We start from the raw sequence: 14,471 nt of genomic DNA, 5'->3' as shown, positions 1-14,471 counted from the left end.
CTACAATTTGCAAGAGCTCACCAAAATTGGACAGTTGAAGACTGGAAAAATGTTGCCTGGTCTGATGAGTCTCGATTTCTGTTGAGACATTCAGATGGTAGAGTCAGAATTTGGCGTAAACAGAACGAGAACATGGATCCATCATGCCTTGTTACCACTGTGCAGGCTGGTGGAGGTGGTATAATGGTGTGGGGATGTTTTCTTGGCACACTTTAGGCCCCTTAGTGCCAATTGGGCATCGCTTTAAATGCCACGGTCTACCTGAGCATTGTTTCTGACCATGTCCATCCCTTTATGGCCACCATGTACCCATCCTCTGATGGCTACTTCCAGCAGGATAATGCACCATGTCACAAAGCTCGAATCATTTCAAATTGGTTTCTTGAACATGACAATGAGTTCACTGTACTAAAATGGCCCCCACAGTCACCAGATCTCAACCCAATAGAGCATCTTTGGGATGTGGTGGAACGGGAGCTTCGTGCCCTGGATGTGCATCCCACAAATCTCCATCAACTGCAAGATGCTATCCTATCAATATGGGCCAACATTTCTAAAGAATGCTTTCAGCACCTTGTTGAATCAATGCCACGTAGAATTAAGGCAGTTCTGATGGCGAAAGGGGGTCAAACACAGTATTAGTATGGTGTTCCTAATAATCCTTTAGGTGAGTGTATATAAGTCTTATATTGGAGAAAGCAAAAATTTGGAGCCCTAATATGAAGATGATGACAGACAAATTACAATAATCAAAACATAATTTATACCAAAAACTGGTACACATAAAAGAACATTCTAATAGAAAGGTAAACAGAACAGCAACATTTTGTATTAGTCAAATTTATCAAAAAGTCACAAGGGGTCACCAAACCTTCACTTTTAATTTTGTTTCAGTTCTTGCTATATTAGGGTCAATGTCATCATTATAGTGACTAGTTAAGGAATAAACATCAACTTTGGGTAGTTATTAGACTATTTCAGAAGGGGAAAAACAAGTTTAGCTATTCAACTGCAATGTTGGGTGTAATGCATTAATTAATTAGGTACTGTACATTACTTTTTCATTGAAAAGTCATTTCCAGTCATTTAATTACAGTTGCTTCTGATTTAATTGCATTAAATACTGTATAGACTCTGGAACAATTCTATATGAAACAATAGTGAATTTAAAATTGAAATTTAATGTCTAATTTTGAATTGTATGTTTTCTAATTTAACGCAGCCCCCTTAAATTCTTTGGCCAGTTCATGAATAATTTATTTGATTTTAGATTAATTATTTGAAACAAACCAACAGTTTCATGTCTATCCTTCTTTATTCACCTGGTCGAGGTTGATCAGGGTTTTAGAAAGTAACAAGTAATGTGATTACTTTTCAAAAAGTATAAATAGTACAGTAATCTAATTACACTATTGATGATGTAATTAATAGTTGGTACTTAATTACTTTTTTAGAGTAACTTATCCAACACTGTTCAACTGCTTTTCGAAATTGGCAGCTCTAATCCAAGTTTTACATGTGAGTCATACAGATTTTAGTTTTTAAATTTCACAAAAAGGTTATTTTGACAGCATAAGACCTACAAAGAGTTTTGACGTAGCTTTTTATATTGTTTATAATTTGTTGTGAAGTAAACTGTCTTACCTTAGATATTCGCGCCATTCCTGTCAAATCAATTAGCGAGCGTGCGCACAACGACTGACAAAAATGGCGCGAATTTCGAAGGCGAATTTACTCGACGACAAACAAAAAGTTGACTATGAAATGTAGAACTATAACATTAGGAGGGAGGTTACACAAGTCGGTGTAAAAGTTATCCGTATAATGAATCCCACATGTGAAATATGATAAATTCTGTTATTAATTGCGAATTAAGTTAATTTGTCGATTAATGTGTTACAAAGTGATTTTAGGTAAACATACATTTTCTTACCTGAATAAAAAGAACAACTTTGCGTTTAACAATTTGAGTAGAGGAATAACAGTTCATATTTTCTTCAGAATTTGACAATGGTGATCCCACACCAACAAACTGCCGCCAGTAATGCTAGGTTGTCGTAGCCTAATAATATATTTTCTAAATGTAGTTAATATTGTGAACAAGATAGGCCTATACATTTCCCCGAAGAGAAGTGGCTTACCCGTGGTTGGTTTTAATGAATCCCACGTGTGAAAAAGGATGAATTCGGTTATTAATTGCTAATTAAGTTAATTTGCAGATTAAATGTGTGACAATGTGAGAAGTTTAGGTAAATATACATTTTCTTACCTGAATAAAATGAACTAGGTCTAATGCAGATACGCACAATTATTTGAGTTCAATAGACTTTTGTGATGTTCATGTGCCATCAGGGTAATGTGGTTTTTAGGTGGTTTCCTACTGCCCCAAATCAAAAACTCACCACTAAGTCTCTATTCTGGTTCCTGTGAAGCTTCTGTTCTTCCAATGCAGGCCTATGCTATTTTTTCGGATGTTTGTTCGTCTGGCAGGCAAACACACTTTTGGAGTTTAATGCAATTTTAGGTATCTTTCAGTACATAACACAAACCATACAGGATTAGATAATACTTGGGTTAGGGATTTGAACAAACCCATAACCACAAGTACGTATGTACACTCACCTAAAGGATTATTAGGAACACCTGTTCAATTTCTCATTAATGCAATTATCTAATCAACCAATCACATGGCAGTTGCTTCAATGCATTTAGGGGTGTGGTCCTGGTCAAGACAATCTCCTGAACTCCAAACTGAATGTCAGAATGGGAAAGAAAGGTCATTTAAGCAATTTTGAGTGTGGCATGGTTGTTGGTGCCAGACGGGCCGGTCTGAGTATTTCACAATCTGCTCAGTTACTGGGATTTTCACGCACAACCATTTCTAGGGTTTACAAGGAATGGTGTGGAAAGGGAAAAACATCCAGTATGCGGCAGTCCTGTGGGCGAAAATGCCTTGTTGATGCTAGAGGTCAGAGGAGAATGGGCCGTCTGATTCAAGCTGATAGAAGAGCAACTTTGATTGAAATAACCACTCGTTACAACCGAGGTATGCAGCAAAGCATTTGTGAAGCCACAACACGCACAACCTTGAGGCGGATGGCTACAACAGCAGAAGACCCCACCGGGTACCACTCATCTCCACTACAAATAGGAAAAAGAGGCTACAATTTGCAAGAGCTCACCAAAATTGGACAGTTGAAGACTGGAAAAATGTTGCCTGGTCTGATGAGTCTCGATTTCTGTTGAGACATTCAGATGGTACAGTCAGAATTTGGCGTAAACAGAATGAGAACATGGATCCATCATGCCTTGTTACCACTGTGCAGGCTGGTGGTGGTAGTGTAATGGTGTGGGGGATGTTTTCTTGGCACACTTTAGGCCCCTTAGTGCCAATTGGGCATCGTTTAAATGCCACGGCCTACCTGAGCATTGTTTCTGACCATGTCCATCCCTTTATGGCCACCATGTACCCATCCTCTGATGGCTACTTCCAGCAGGATAATGCACCATGTCACAAAGCTCGAATCATTTCAAATTGGTTTCTTGAACATGACAATGAGTTCACTGTACTAAAATGGCCCCCACAGTCACCAGATCTCAACCCAATAGAGCATCTTTGGGATGTGGTGGAACGGGAGCTTCGTGCCCTGGATGTGCATCCCACAAATCTCCATCAACTGCAAGATGCTATCCTATCAATATGGGCCAACATTTCTAAAGAATGCTTTCAGCACCTTGTTGAATCAATGCCACGTAGAATTAAGGCAGTTCTGAAGGTGAAAGAGGGTCAAACACAGTATTAGTATGGTGTTCCTAATAATCCTTTAGGTGAGTGTATGTATGAGCAACAGTAATCGTGATGCTTGCCTCAGCAAACACCACTAATAACACAAATGCACATTTAAGCCGAAATAAAGGAGAATTTCAAATAGTAAATCTCCAAGGTTGAGCACTTGCAAATCTATCTTAGTTGCAACGAAAGGCCACTGATTTATTTGCATAGTTTTAACATTTATAACATGTTGGATTTACATGCAACTCAAGCATAAGGTTATCTCAACCATCTCAAGCACACAAACAAAATCAAACAGGTAAAAAGTGCACACACACACACACACACACACACACACACACACACAAATGCATGAAACTATTGTAATTAAAAAGCCCAATACTCTGACATGGTTCTGGGCATTCTCCCAATTAAAAGGCACTTTAAAATCAAAAAGACAGTCATCCAGAATAAATACAGTTCAGAGAGGAGCAGCAAATAGAAAAACAATCGTTCACTGTGTGTCCATCCTTAGAACGTACAGAACAGACAGTACTGGAATACTTTTACAATGAACTGGAATGAATAAGAAAACATTTTAAGGCTTTAGACAATCAGACAACGGCATTCAGCTTTCATATCATCCCCCTCCCCGCCCCACGTAATGTATGAATCTGGTCTATATACAAGTTATGATGGTGGTGTTGCAAACAAAGGAACTGATGACTTCATTAGTGCTGCTCTTCTTTCAGTCGGAGTCTTCGTCATCCAGATATTCCTCAGCGTTACTGTGGGTGCGCAGAATCACTGAAAATCACACCGACAGACAGTTAAAAGTATGAAGGTATTTCACAGGAACTGACATTTGAAATGACTCATGAGTTAACAGATAAGTGACACCCTGCGATTTACCTCCTCCCAGTTTCCTCTTCAGCAGTGAGGCACATTGAGCGTTGGTGGCCATATCCAGAGCAGTCTTCTTTTCATTGTTTACAATGTCCATTCTAGGATCTATACACACACATACACAATATCAAACACTGTTTGAATATGCATCCAAATACCCAAATCATATAGGGCTTTTATTCGATTTATTTCTGATTATGGTTCGATTATGGATTCACACCAACAAATTACATATTACAAATTCAATGTTGCTTGGAAATGCAAGAAATTGTGAACTAATGCTGTTTACTACGCAGGGAAACCTCTAACTTTGCGCATTAATTAAATACTAATGTTTAACATTAAAAATAAATCCCAAACGATTATATTTGATGACATTTATTAAGCATCTGTGAGACAGGTTTAGTAATGTTCAAATGCGTAGATTAAAAGTCATGTTAAGAATGAATAATGGACTGTTCAGTTGAACATTACAATAAATCAAAAAACCTATATTTTTCAGTCACCTTTTCTGAAGCTAATTTGCCCAAATTATTTGGTAACATTTTCCTCATTAAAATCACCTGAAAGAGTTATTTTAGGCTTAAATAATTAAAAAAAAAATCTTTAAATGCAACAAACAAATCCATGGAAAATATACATCTGGAACACCTGTTATGACTTTCTCACTCTTTTCACCTCTCACGAGCTTGCATCCCTGATTTTTATGCAGCCCTTCTACCACATAGTTAAAGGGTAGAAGGATGAAGAAAATTAGTTTGTGTATGAGGAAAGAAGAATTATGCACTCACTTTTATTGAGCAACAGCTCAACTATGTCTGAATATCCCTTCCAGGCAGCTGCATGTAGAGCCGTATCTCCCAATTTATTCTGTCGAGGAAATTAATGCAAGAGAAAAATCAGTAATTGCAGTTGCATATAAAGAAATGTTAGTATTGTTTCCATTTATCTATTTGCCATTTTGCAAATAATCTTTTTTTAACTGTAAAATGACAAATTGCAATATCTCAGTTGTCTCACTTTATGCATCTTCATATATATATATATATATTAAGGTCCAATATAAATATATGGTTTCTATAAGCTGATCTCATCTCCCCAAAAATGAAAACTCCTTTCAGTATTCACTTACCTACTGTTGCTCCAAATCCATAAGGCTTCCTTCTGTGATGAACAGCCCAAAAGATTAGTTGTTTTTGAATATGGAATGATTGATCAACTCCCCTTTGTAGTGCTCAAATGAAATATGGCAACTATGGCAGGAGTTGAAAATCAGCTACGCTAACATCCAACCAAATAATCAGTTTATAACCAACTGATAGCTCAATCGGACTGAAACGCCTTCATGTAAACACCTCAATCTGGGAAAAAAATAAATCACCCAATAAAGCTGAATAAGAATTAAACTTCCATCCGTTTGAAAGGGGTGGTTTAGATCTAAAATACTCAGTTTAAAAGAAAAATATTAGCCATGTAAACGCTTGCATCTGACTACTTTCTCAATTGGATTCCAAAATACCTTACGATCATGTGCAGAGCAGTAGTGCGTATGTATGTTTATACATGATACTCCTCGCAGGAGCCTAATTTATACAAAGCAATGGGCATAAGGCAAATATGGTTATGTCAGACAGGGTATTAGATGCAGCTTCTAATTCTTTGTTTGGAAAGTAAAGTGAGTAACATAAGAAGAAAGCTTTTCTGCCGTATTTTTTTAGATATCTCAACAAAGCAAAAACGGCAATTACGGCCATTCTTAATTTCTCAACCTTTCTCCGCTTCTTCAGAACGCAATGACCTGTGCCCTTCACATGCGCAAATGTTTTGTTCAGAATACATGTGATGCACATCTAAATTTATATTTGTATAGGATTACAACATTTTGATTACACATAAACAGTATATTCGGAATCTGCAATCCTATTGATGAAATTTAGTGCATGTAAACATAGCTAACAACATCAAACCACATTGGTCTTGAGTGTCACTTATGCACCATAGTCGCCATATTTGGGTGCTGCAAACTTGGTTTTGGAATCATATTAGGGTAAGCATATACCAAGAGTTTTCATTTTGGGGTGAACTATTCCTTGAACAAATTAAAATGAAATATTTTCCATCTCATTTCAAATCAAGCACTGTGATTCGTCCAATGGACATCACTTTAAACAGTACGAGACCCACCTGCTGATTAAGCTCACAATTTGGCTGACTCAACAAAATCTCCACTACATCTATGAAAAAACAAAAATGCAACAGGTTAAATATTTTCTTGTCTTCATTTGTTTTTTTTATTTATGTTAATTTTACTTTGAGATACTTCATGAATTCTCTTTTTGTGTGTCAGGACAGGACAGTGGAGATAGACAGAAAATATTGGGAAAGAGAGAGAGAAATGAATCATGACATCATACAGGTCAGACTCGAAACGGTGTTCCAACAGGAGCACCTTGTGTGTTCCTGATGCACCACAACTTAAACTATTAATACGACTCTCAAATTTTAAATTCTATCAGTGTTACCTTTGTGCCCTCCGTGGCACGCCCAGTAGAGAGAAGTGTTCCCTGCTTTGTCCAGTCCATTAATGCCCACCTTGTTATCCAAACACTCTCGGAGCCAGCTCAGATTACCTGCATACGCACAAACAAAACGTTGGGTTATGGCAACCGATCCACAAACAGATAAACAAATGTAATGCTGGATGGGTGGAGTTTTGGGTACCTCGCTTGGCTGCCTCATGCATGGGGTTGTCAATGGATTCCGCCTGTTCAGCCACTGATGAAACACAAACACTTCAAATCAACAGGAAAAAAAGGCAATCTGAAAAAACGGCCAATATTAATACCTTGAGCAATAGATCACATTTTTATATAAAAAAATAAATAAACAGAGCTAGGGTTTTGTGCGTGGTTGCTAGTGTGTTTTGGATGGTTGCTACGTGGTTTTATTCTGATCCTTAGTTATGGCTCACATCCCTACAATGCAAGTCCGAAGGACTTTTTTTTTCTTCACCCATTTTATCATATTATTACATTATGCAAACATTTTAAGCCTGAATGCTTAGAAATGTAATAGCACAACATTCGTCAACAATTTGAAGTATAATTTCAAGTATCATTCATGTGCATAGCACAAACGGTGAAGGGCGTGTTAAGTGCCGAGGTTCAATACCTAGGATTAGGAGTTTGTTCCCTAACCCCAAGTTTGTATGTGTGAGCAATAGAAATAGACATAATTAGTGATGTTTATCTATAGAGTGTGGGTCTTGAAAGAATTTTCCAGGTTTACTTAAAGTTAAGCTCAATTAACAGCATTTGCGGCATAATGTTGATTTCTTCAAACAATTATTTTGACTCCTCGTTTATTAAAAAAATAGCAGTTATAGTAATGCACTTACAGTGAAAGTGAATAGGGCCACTCCATAAACACTAAAATACAGTTTAAAAAGTATAGCCATAAGACGTAAACACCTCCATTTTAACATGATTTTAGTGTAAAGAAATCACTTAATAACCTTGTCCATGTAAGGTTATATTCAATATTACAACTTTGTGGACATGACAACTAAACCCTATAATGCCATTATTGGAATATTTTTGGACTGGCCCCTTTCAATTCTACTGTAAGTGCATTACTGTAACCGCTTCTTTCAATAAACGAGGGTCAAGTTGAAAGAATTGTGGTAATCAACATTATGCTGTTAATTGAGCTTAAATTGTATTGAACCTGGAACATTAATACAGTTTGGCCAACTTCATAAAACACTGTAAAATTCACATTTATGATGTTATGTACTCAATTTAAAACACTTCAAGACCCAATGCTTTTTAATTTGCTAAAGGTGGACTAAATAAATAAATGATGATAGCAGCTTCCAGGTTCAGGTTTCCCTCTACGGGGCTTTCACTTACCATAATTACTGGGAATAAGACCAGTCCTTCCCCGGCATGTCCCCTTCCACCAGTTACTGTCACTCTGGAAATAAACCAGAATATATCTTCATATTCACAAACACCACTGGAAGTTATTAATATAATGATCTTAATCTCATAATCACAGGAGGAAAAATGAGAACTTCCAAAGAGTACCAAGAGAGACAATAAACATACTGTGTCTGAGATGTATAGAATATCTCCTTCCTCAAAGTACAGTTCATCCGGCTGAAAAGAGGAAAATATGCATAATGAGCAAGAGAAAAGATAATAAATAATGGGTGGGGGTTAAACTGAGGTGTAACTTAAGAAGGAAACTCACCGTCCTTGGGTCGAAGGTGAATAATGCCCTGTACACCTTGACCTGACCTGTTAAAACAAACATATAATTCATTGAAACAGCTTGATAACATACAACAAATGCAACAGTTGCACACTAACTGATCTATTTTTATGCACATTTCAGTTCGGTGTGAATTTCAGTTTGGACATTCCCAACGGTGGGAATTTTACTATATCGGGTCATTTTTGGCTGATACTCTCAATAAATAGTCTACCTGTAAAGAAACAAAACTAGAACCTTTATCTTCACCTATCTGCTGTCCATATGCAAAACACCATCACTATCTGCAACAGGTTGTATCACCAAACTAAAGCTAGCTAGCATGACAGAACATTATGACACAGAAATTTGTATAAGCTGAGGAACCCAACCTCTGAACCCAAAATATATAAATAAACAGCCAACCATTATACACACTACAATGGGAATTTTCTGCCTGCAGATGTATTTCCATATGGCCTCTAGCAAACACAGTGAGCTTGTTTACATGAACACCAGAAACACATTTATTGGCAGAAAGCTGCTTTAGACTTAAATGCAGTGGTGGCTCAGTGGTTAAGGCTCTGGGTTACTGATCAGAAGGTCGTGGGTTCAAGCCCCAACACCACCAAGAAACCACTGTTGGGCCCTTGAGCAAGGCCCTTGAACCTATCTGCTCCAGGGGCGCCGTATCATGGCTGACCCTGCACTCTGACCCCAGCTTAGCTGGGATATGTGAAAAATAAATAATTTCACCATGTATATACAGAAATGTATGTATAATGTGTGACAATTGGTCAAATTAAATTAAATTAAATAGGAGTATGCGTTTGCATGCACCGTGTTACTGGCTTGCTATTTACTGGCGTAAACATGCGGCTTGGTCAGTAAGCAGCTTCCCACACAGCAAGGTAACTTCCCTGTGACACTCATGTAAATACCAAACATGGGATCTGAGGATAACTTCGCTATTTTATTCTCTGTTACTTTATTTTCAGATATTCCAGAGAGCTGTTGCTGTGTTTGTTTCCTTAACTTTCAATTGGACCTGCAGCGGAACTGCGCTGCAATAGTGGGGTTTCCTCTTACGTAAAACTCTGGGATTCCCCCAGTGAACATGAGCACCTATATGCGAACGTGAGGGATAGTAGTCCATATTTTAAATAGGTGTATATAAATGGGTATATTTTATAATGTATGTGCATTTCCCTTTTCCCGCTTTAATGCCAGAAATGTTGAATTATTTCTGCTGTCGACTTGTTGATATGATGTATGGATCCATCCTATGAAGTTAGTTATCCGGTCTGTTCTATGCACGCACATGCACACTCTTAAAAAAAAGCTGTAAGAACGGCACTAACGCATTTACATGGCCACATAAATTGCGTTTTCCATGAGAAACCTGCACTGAAACAAATTATGTGTTGCAATGTATTAAAATATATACGATATGTAGCATTTTTGCATCATGCTTTTTAAGTAAATTCAACATTTGGTCATTTTATGTCCACTTAACTAGTAAACATATGTTAGATATACACAAATGTATCAGTTCGTTCAACTTTATTTACTAAAAATCTATGTCAAATGAATAAGATTTAACAACTAATAGCATGTTGTTTCAAATTAACATTTAAAGTGTTTCTACTCAATTGAATTGTCTTAAAAGAAATTAATGACTGATGTCAGTCATTAACATTGATTCCCCAAAGCAGTACAAATAAAGCTGCACTTCAGCTATGCACATTTAAAACCTCAAGGAATAATTCCATGGATTAAACAGGATCCAACTTCACCAAAGGGAACATTAATCACCCTAATGGTTATTTTACTTGAAACAACTAATTACAGAAAAATAACATCAACAATACTTAAGAGCTGAAATCTTTATGAATTCTTAATAACAGCTAATGAAATGCCCCATTAAGTTTATTTTTTACCAATGCTTAAATTATTCAAGCACAAATTCCATATATGAACGTTTGAGCAAGTAGTACTTAAAATCTTAATTCTATTAATTTTTTAGACAAAGAAGTTCAAGGAACTCACAATTATTCATTTATTTTATGCATCTAAATTCACCTTATAAATGATATTATGTGTTGTAAACAATCATGCAAATTAAGTAATGCAAAAAATGTCATAAATGTGTATGTTTAAGAGTAGAAGCTATTTATATTCATACATTACAGTTGTTGAGACAATATATTGTTTTTTGTTTTAGTGTGGGTGTTAAACCACTTTCTCTTAATCCCTTAAATGACATAAGGAATTCACATTGTCAGCGTTGCATGTAAACAACTGCTTCAAAAGCAGAGAATAACTCGATTATTTCAAATTGCATAAATGTGGTATTCTTGCTTGTTCAGATTTTTTAAATACGCTTATTTTTTGGGAGTTATCAGCATAGTGTTGTGCTCAGTGAACATTCTTGCTGAGCAGGACTCAACCTGCCCCTCCCAAATTTCCTAGAAATCAGGATCTGACATGGCAACACACTGACCTAAGGGGCCCCCTACCCAAAATGCACCTCTAATGAATTCCCTATTCATTTAACTTCATGTATAATTCCCCACTCATAAAGCAGGAAATCTTTTTTTCCTCTCATTATATTGACATTGTGATGTTTTCCTCAAGTTGGGAACATGCCCCCTGGAAACTACACCCATGTTACCACATTTTACTAAGCTTATTGTTGTTGCTTTTAGTCTAATTTGCCTTAAAGTATTAAAGTTACTTGGCTTTTTACCATGTTTGCTCATTAATATTCTATTTAATACCATTAATATTCCAAACATCCCATCCCAATCCATTTGGTGACACGTGGAAAGCATGCAGACCCCTATCCTATAACTATAACATTAAACTATAACATTATGATGTCCATCATAACATTATCTCTCATAATCCATAACATCAGTATAAATCATCAGTCTAAATGGGCAAATGTCATGTGTTATTTTTCGCACTAAGCAAAGTGAAGCTGCTCTTTAATATGGGGAAGTATCAGGAAATTGAGTGACAAATGCTGTCTCAAAACCATAATAATCTGCGTTCCTAGACATAATGTTTGGGCATCAAATCTGATGACTCGGAAGGTGCCTATGGAGCACACAAATGCAAAACTTGCGTTTAGGTTGACAAAATAATGCTGTTTAGGTTGGCTCATAGGTTTGGAGGCACATCCAATGGCTGACTTGAGTGATTTTCCATATCAAATCCAATCGAGCTATGTTTTAACCAGAGTTTTTACTCTTGTTTCAATGCATTTCTAAGTTCGAGAATGCAACGTTGTGTTTTTACGCACGTTAAACTTGTATAAGCGAAAAAGAAAGTGTTGCGCTGCGCCGAAGAAACGCCAAACTCCACCCGCAAGCAGAAAGTTCGCAAATATACAAAAGCCTATGCCAATGAATGGTATCGGAAATCGGTGCGTTTTAATGCTATTAGACAAACAAACGGTGCATATATGTATATATATTTTGCGTTTGGCGAGGTCTTTCCTCCAAGCACACATCTTACCTGGTTTTGCTGGCTTGGGGGGAGGCTTTGACATTTCTGAACTTCTCAACGACTTTTAAATAAAGCTTTCGAGTTTTTAAGGTTGTTAATAGCGCGTAAAAGCGATATAAATACTGATATAGTGCAACAAAAAAAAATTGCGAGTTTTCTGGTTTCGTCCTGAAGGCGCTGTCAATGAGGAAGCGTGAAGACGCCCAATGCGGAAAAGTATCACTGCGCATGCGCCGCTCATAGTCCGTTCTTACGAAAAAATGACCACTGTAACCACAGTTTACGCAATTACACCAGTTTTAAAGTACTGCTACAACTGTTATAGGATATGCTTTGAAAAAGTGTAAGAAACTTTCAGAATCGTTCTGTAATTTTGTTTAAAATGTTATTTTCATTTCAGTTATTTCCTATAGTGCCAAGCAGGGGCGTAGAATACGCGGGGGAAGCAGGGGACATGCCCCCCTCACTACCAATAAAACCAAAGTTCATCCCCTCACTTCACAGGGCAAACGTGTTTACGCTGTGTCTTTCATACAGTAAATGTGTTATTGGAAAAGTTACAATTCACTGGTCAATCATGTAGTTATTAAAAATTTATAATTATTATTTTTTAAATGTATTGATCAATAGCCTTCAAAATATTATTTATTTATAGTATTTATTTTCATCTTGCGCTAATCGTTCTGCCCCCCTCACTTTTGAAACGGTTGCTATGCCCCTACCAAGTGTAACTATGGAATTTTGGCAGAAACCATGCTAAATGTAGGGTAGACTGGGGTTGGTTGGTTTTAGGGATTGTTTGGCAATTGGCACGAGGAAACTATTTTCACAAAAGTGCAACATCTAAATGGATTCAGATTGATTCTGCCAGGGCATCTGAATGTTAAAATCTTTTATTGTGCACACAACTTTTCATTATATCCATGTCAACAACAAAAATTCTGCTAAAATTATATAACAAACAATACCGTAAAAAAATATTTATTTAGTTAGGGGTGTAGATTCCAGGAGGGGGTTGGGGGGTATTTTTATTAGGCCTTTTATACGTGCCAAGCCAATGATATAATTAGTTTATTTTATTTATGTGCTTAAAATGTTCTTATATTTATATAAAACAAGCTCTTTTACATGTGATGTATTATTTATATATTTATACAAATGTATATATGTTAAAAAAAAAGTTTGTATATCATTCATTACATAACCATTAATCTTCATATTAATGATCAAAGACAAACATCCAAACACCACCAGAGATATTTAACAAAGTATGAATAGTGTGCCAGCCAATCCCGGTCTTCCCTTTAGTAAGGTTGTGATAAGGATTTTCTTTTATGCCGCATTGAAGAAAATTGTTGATACTATTGTATATAAATAGTGATAGCCTATAAAGTCAAGATAAGATAAGAGGCATCAGACATAACATACACACATATGAGAGGACATTTACGTTTTCAGGTTTAACTGATCGCCCAGCCTGACTATATCTTAAAAGTGTTAAAAAGCCTTCTAAAACCAGCCTGGGTGAAAACAGCTTAGGCTGGTTTTTAGCTTATTTAGAGATTTAAGATTGAGCAAGCATCATAAAGCAATTCAGTTTCTGTTGTCGCAATATAGAGGAAAGAATCTGTTAGCTAGTAAAATGACTATTTTGGGATTTAGTCGTGTATTAATTCCTATTGAAATCATTGCTGGGTTGGAATAGGGTTATGATAATAAAAGTATTTCGTTCATTTGGGGAACGTGCTATTTAAAATGTGATGAAAGAATAACTTGCATCAATAGCATAGCCTACATAATAAAACAAATAACATATCTAATGCTTAACAGAGCACTTGCTAATGTATATTAAAAAAGAAAATTCACCTGAACTACTGGTCTGTAATGCCGTGCATTATAGTAATATAAAGTGTTACCAAAATATTTAAACAAGCACTTCAAACTATAAACAGGATGTGTTAAACAATATAATAGCTAACAGTGGGCTGTACTGTACCAACGAGTTGGTTTGCATTTCAGACAAGTT

General features: G+C 36.5%; 1 protein-coding gene across 1 annotated transcript; it reads right to left on the bottom strand.

Annotated features, from left to right (window-relative positions):
- Positions 1–3,966: 3,966 nt before the first annotated feature.
- LOC127623081 (osteoclast-stimulating factor 1) lies at positions 3,967–12,654 on the bottom strand. The gene is made up of 10 exons (XM_052097280.1): positions 12,455–12,654; positions 8,933–8,979; positions 8,788–8,838; positions 8,590–8,653; positions 7,400–7,453; positions 7,201–7,308; positions 6,863–6,912; positions 5,470–5,548; positions 4,685–4,783; positions 3,967–4,579 (listed from the first exon to the last, which is right to left on the bottom strand). The coding sequence occupies exons 1-10, from the start codon at positions 12,486–12,488 to the stop codon at positions 4,521–4,523; spliced, it is 645 nt and encodes a 214-aa protein (XP_051953240.1). The 5' UTR covers positions 12,489–12,654; the 3' UTR covers positions 3,967–4,520.
- Positions 12,655–14,471: the final 1,817 nt, after the last annotated feature.

Source organism: Xyrauchen texanus, chromosome 3 (assembly GCF_025860055.1).
Source record: "Xyrauchen texanus isolate HMW12.3.18 chromosome 3, RBS_HiC_50CHRs, whole genome shotgun sequence".
In the NCBI taxonomy this organism is placed as follows: domain Eukaryota; kingdom Metazoa; phylum Chordata; class Actinopteri; order Cypriniformes; family Catostomidae; genus Xyrauchen; species Xyrauchen texanus.
This window is presented reverse-complemented; position numbering and strand designations above follow the sequence as displayed.

Excerpts from the sequence above, each read along its gene's own strand:
- LOC127623081 (XM_052097280.1), bottom strand. The coding sequence starts at position 12,488 with ATGTCAAAGCCTCCCCCCAAGCCAGCAAAACCAG. Across the intron at positions 8,654-8,787 it reads TTCTATACATCTCAGACACA|AGTGACAGTAACTGGTGGAA; the intron begins GTATGTTTATTG and ends GTTTATTTCCAG. Across the intron at positions 5,549-6,862 it reads ATTGTGAGCTTAATCAGCAG|AATAAATTGGGAGATACGGC; the intron begins GTGGGTCTCGTA and ends TTTCCTCGACAG.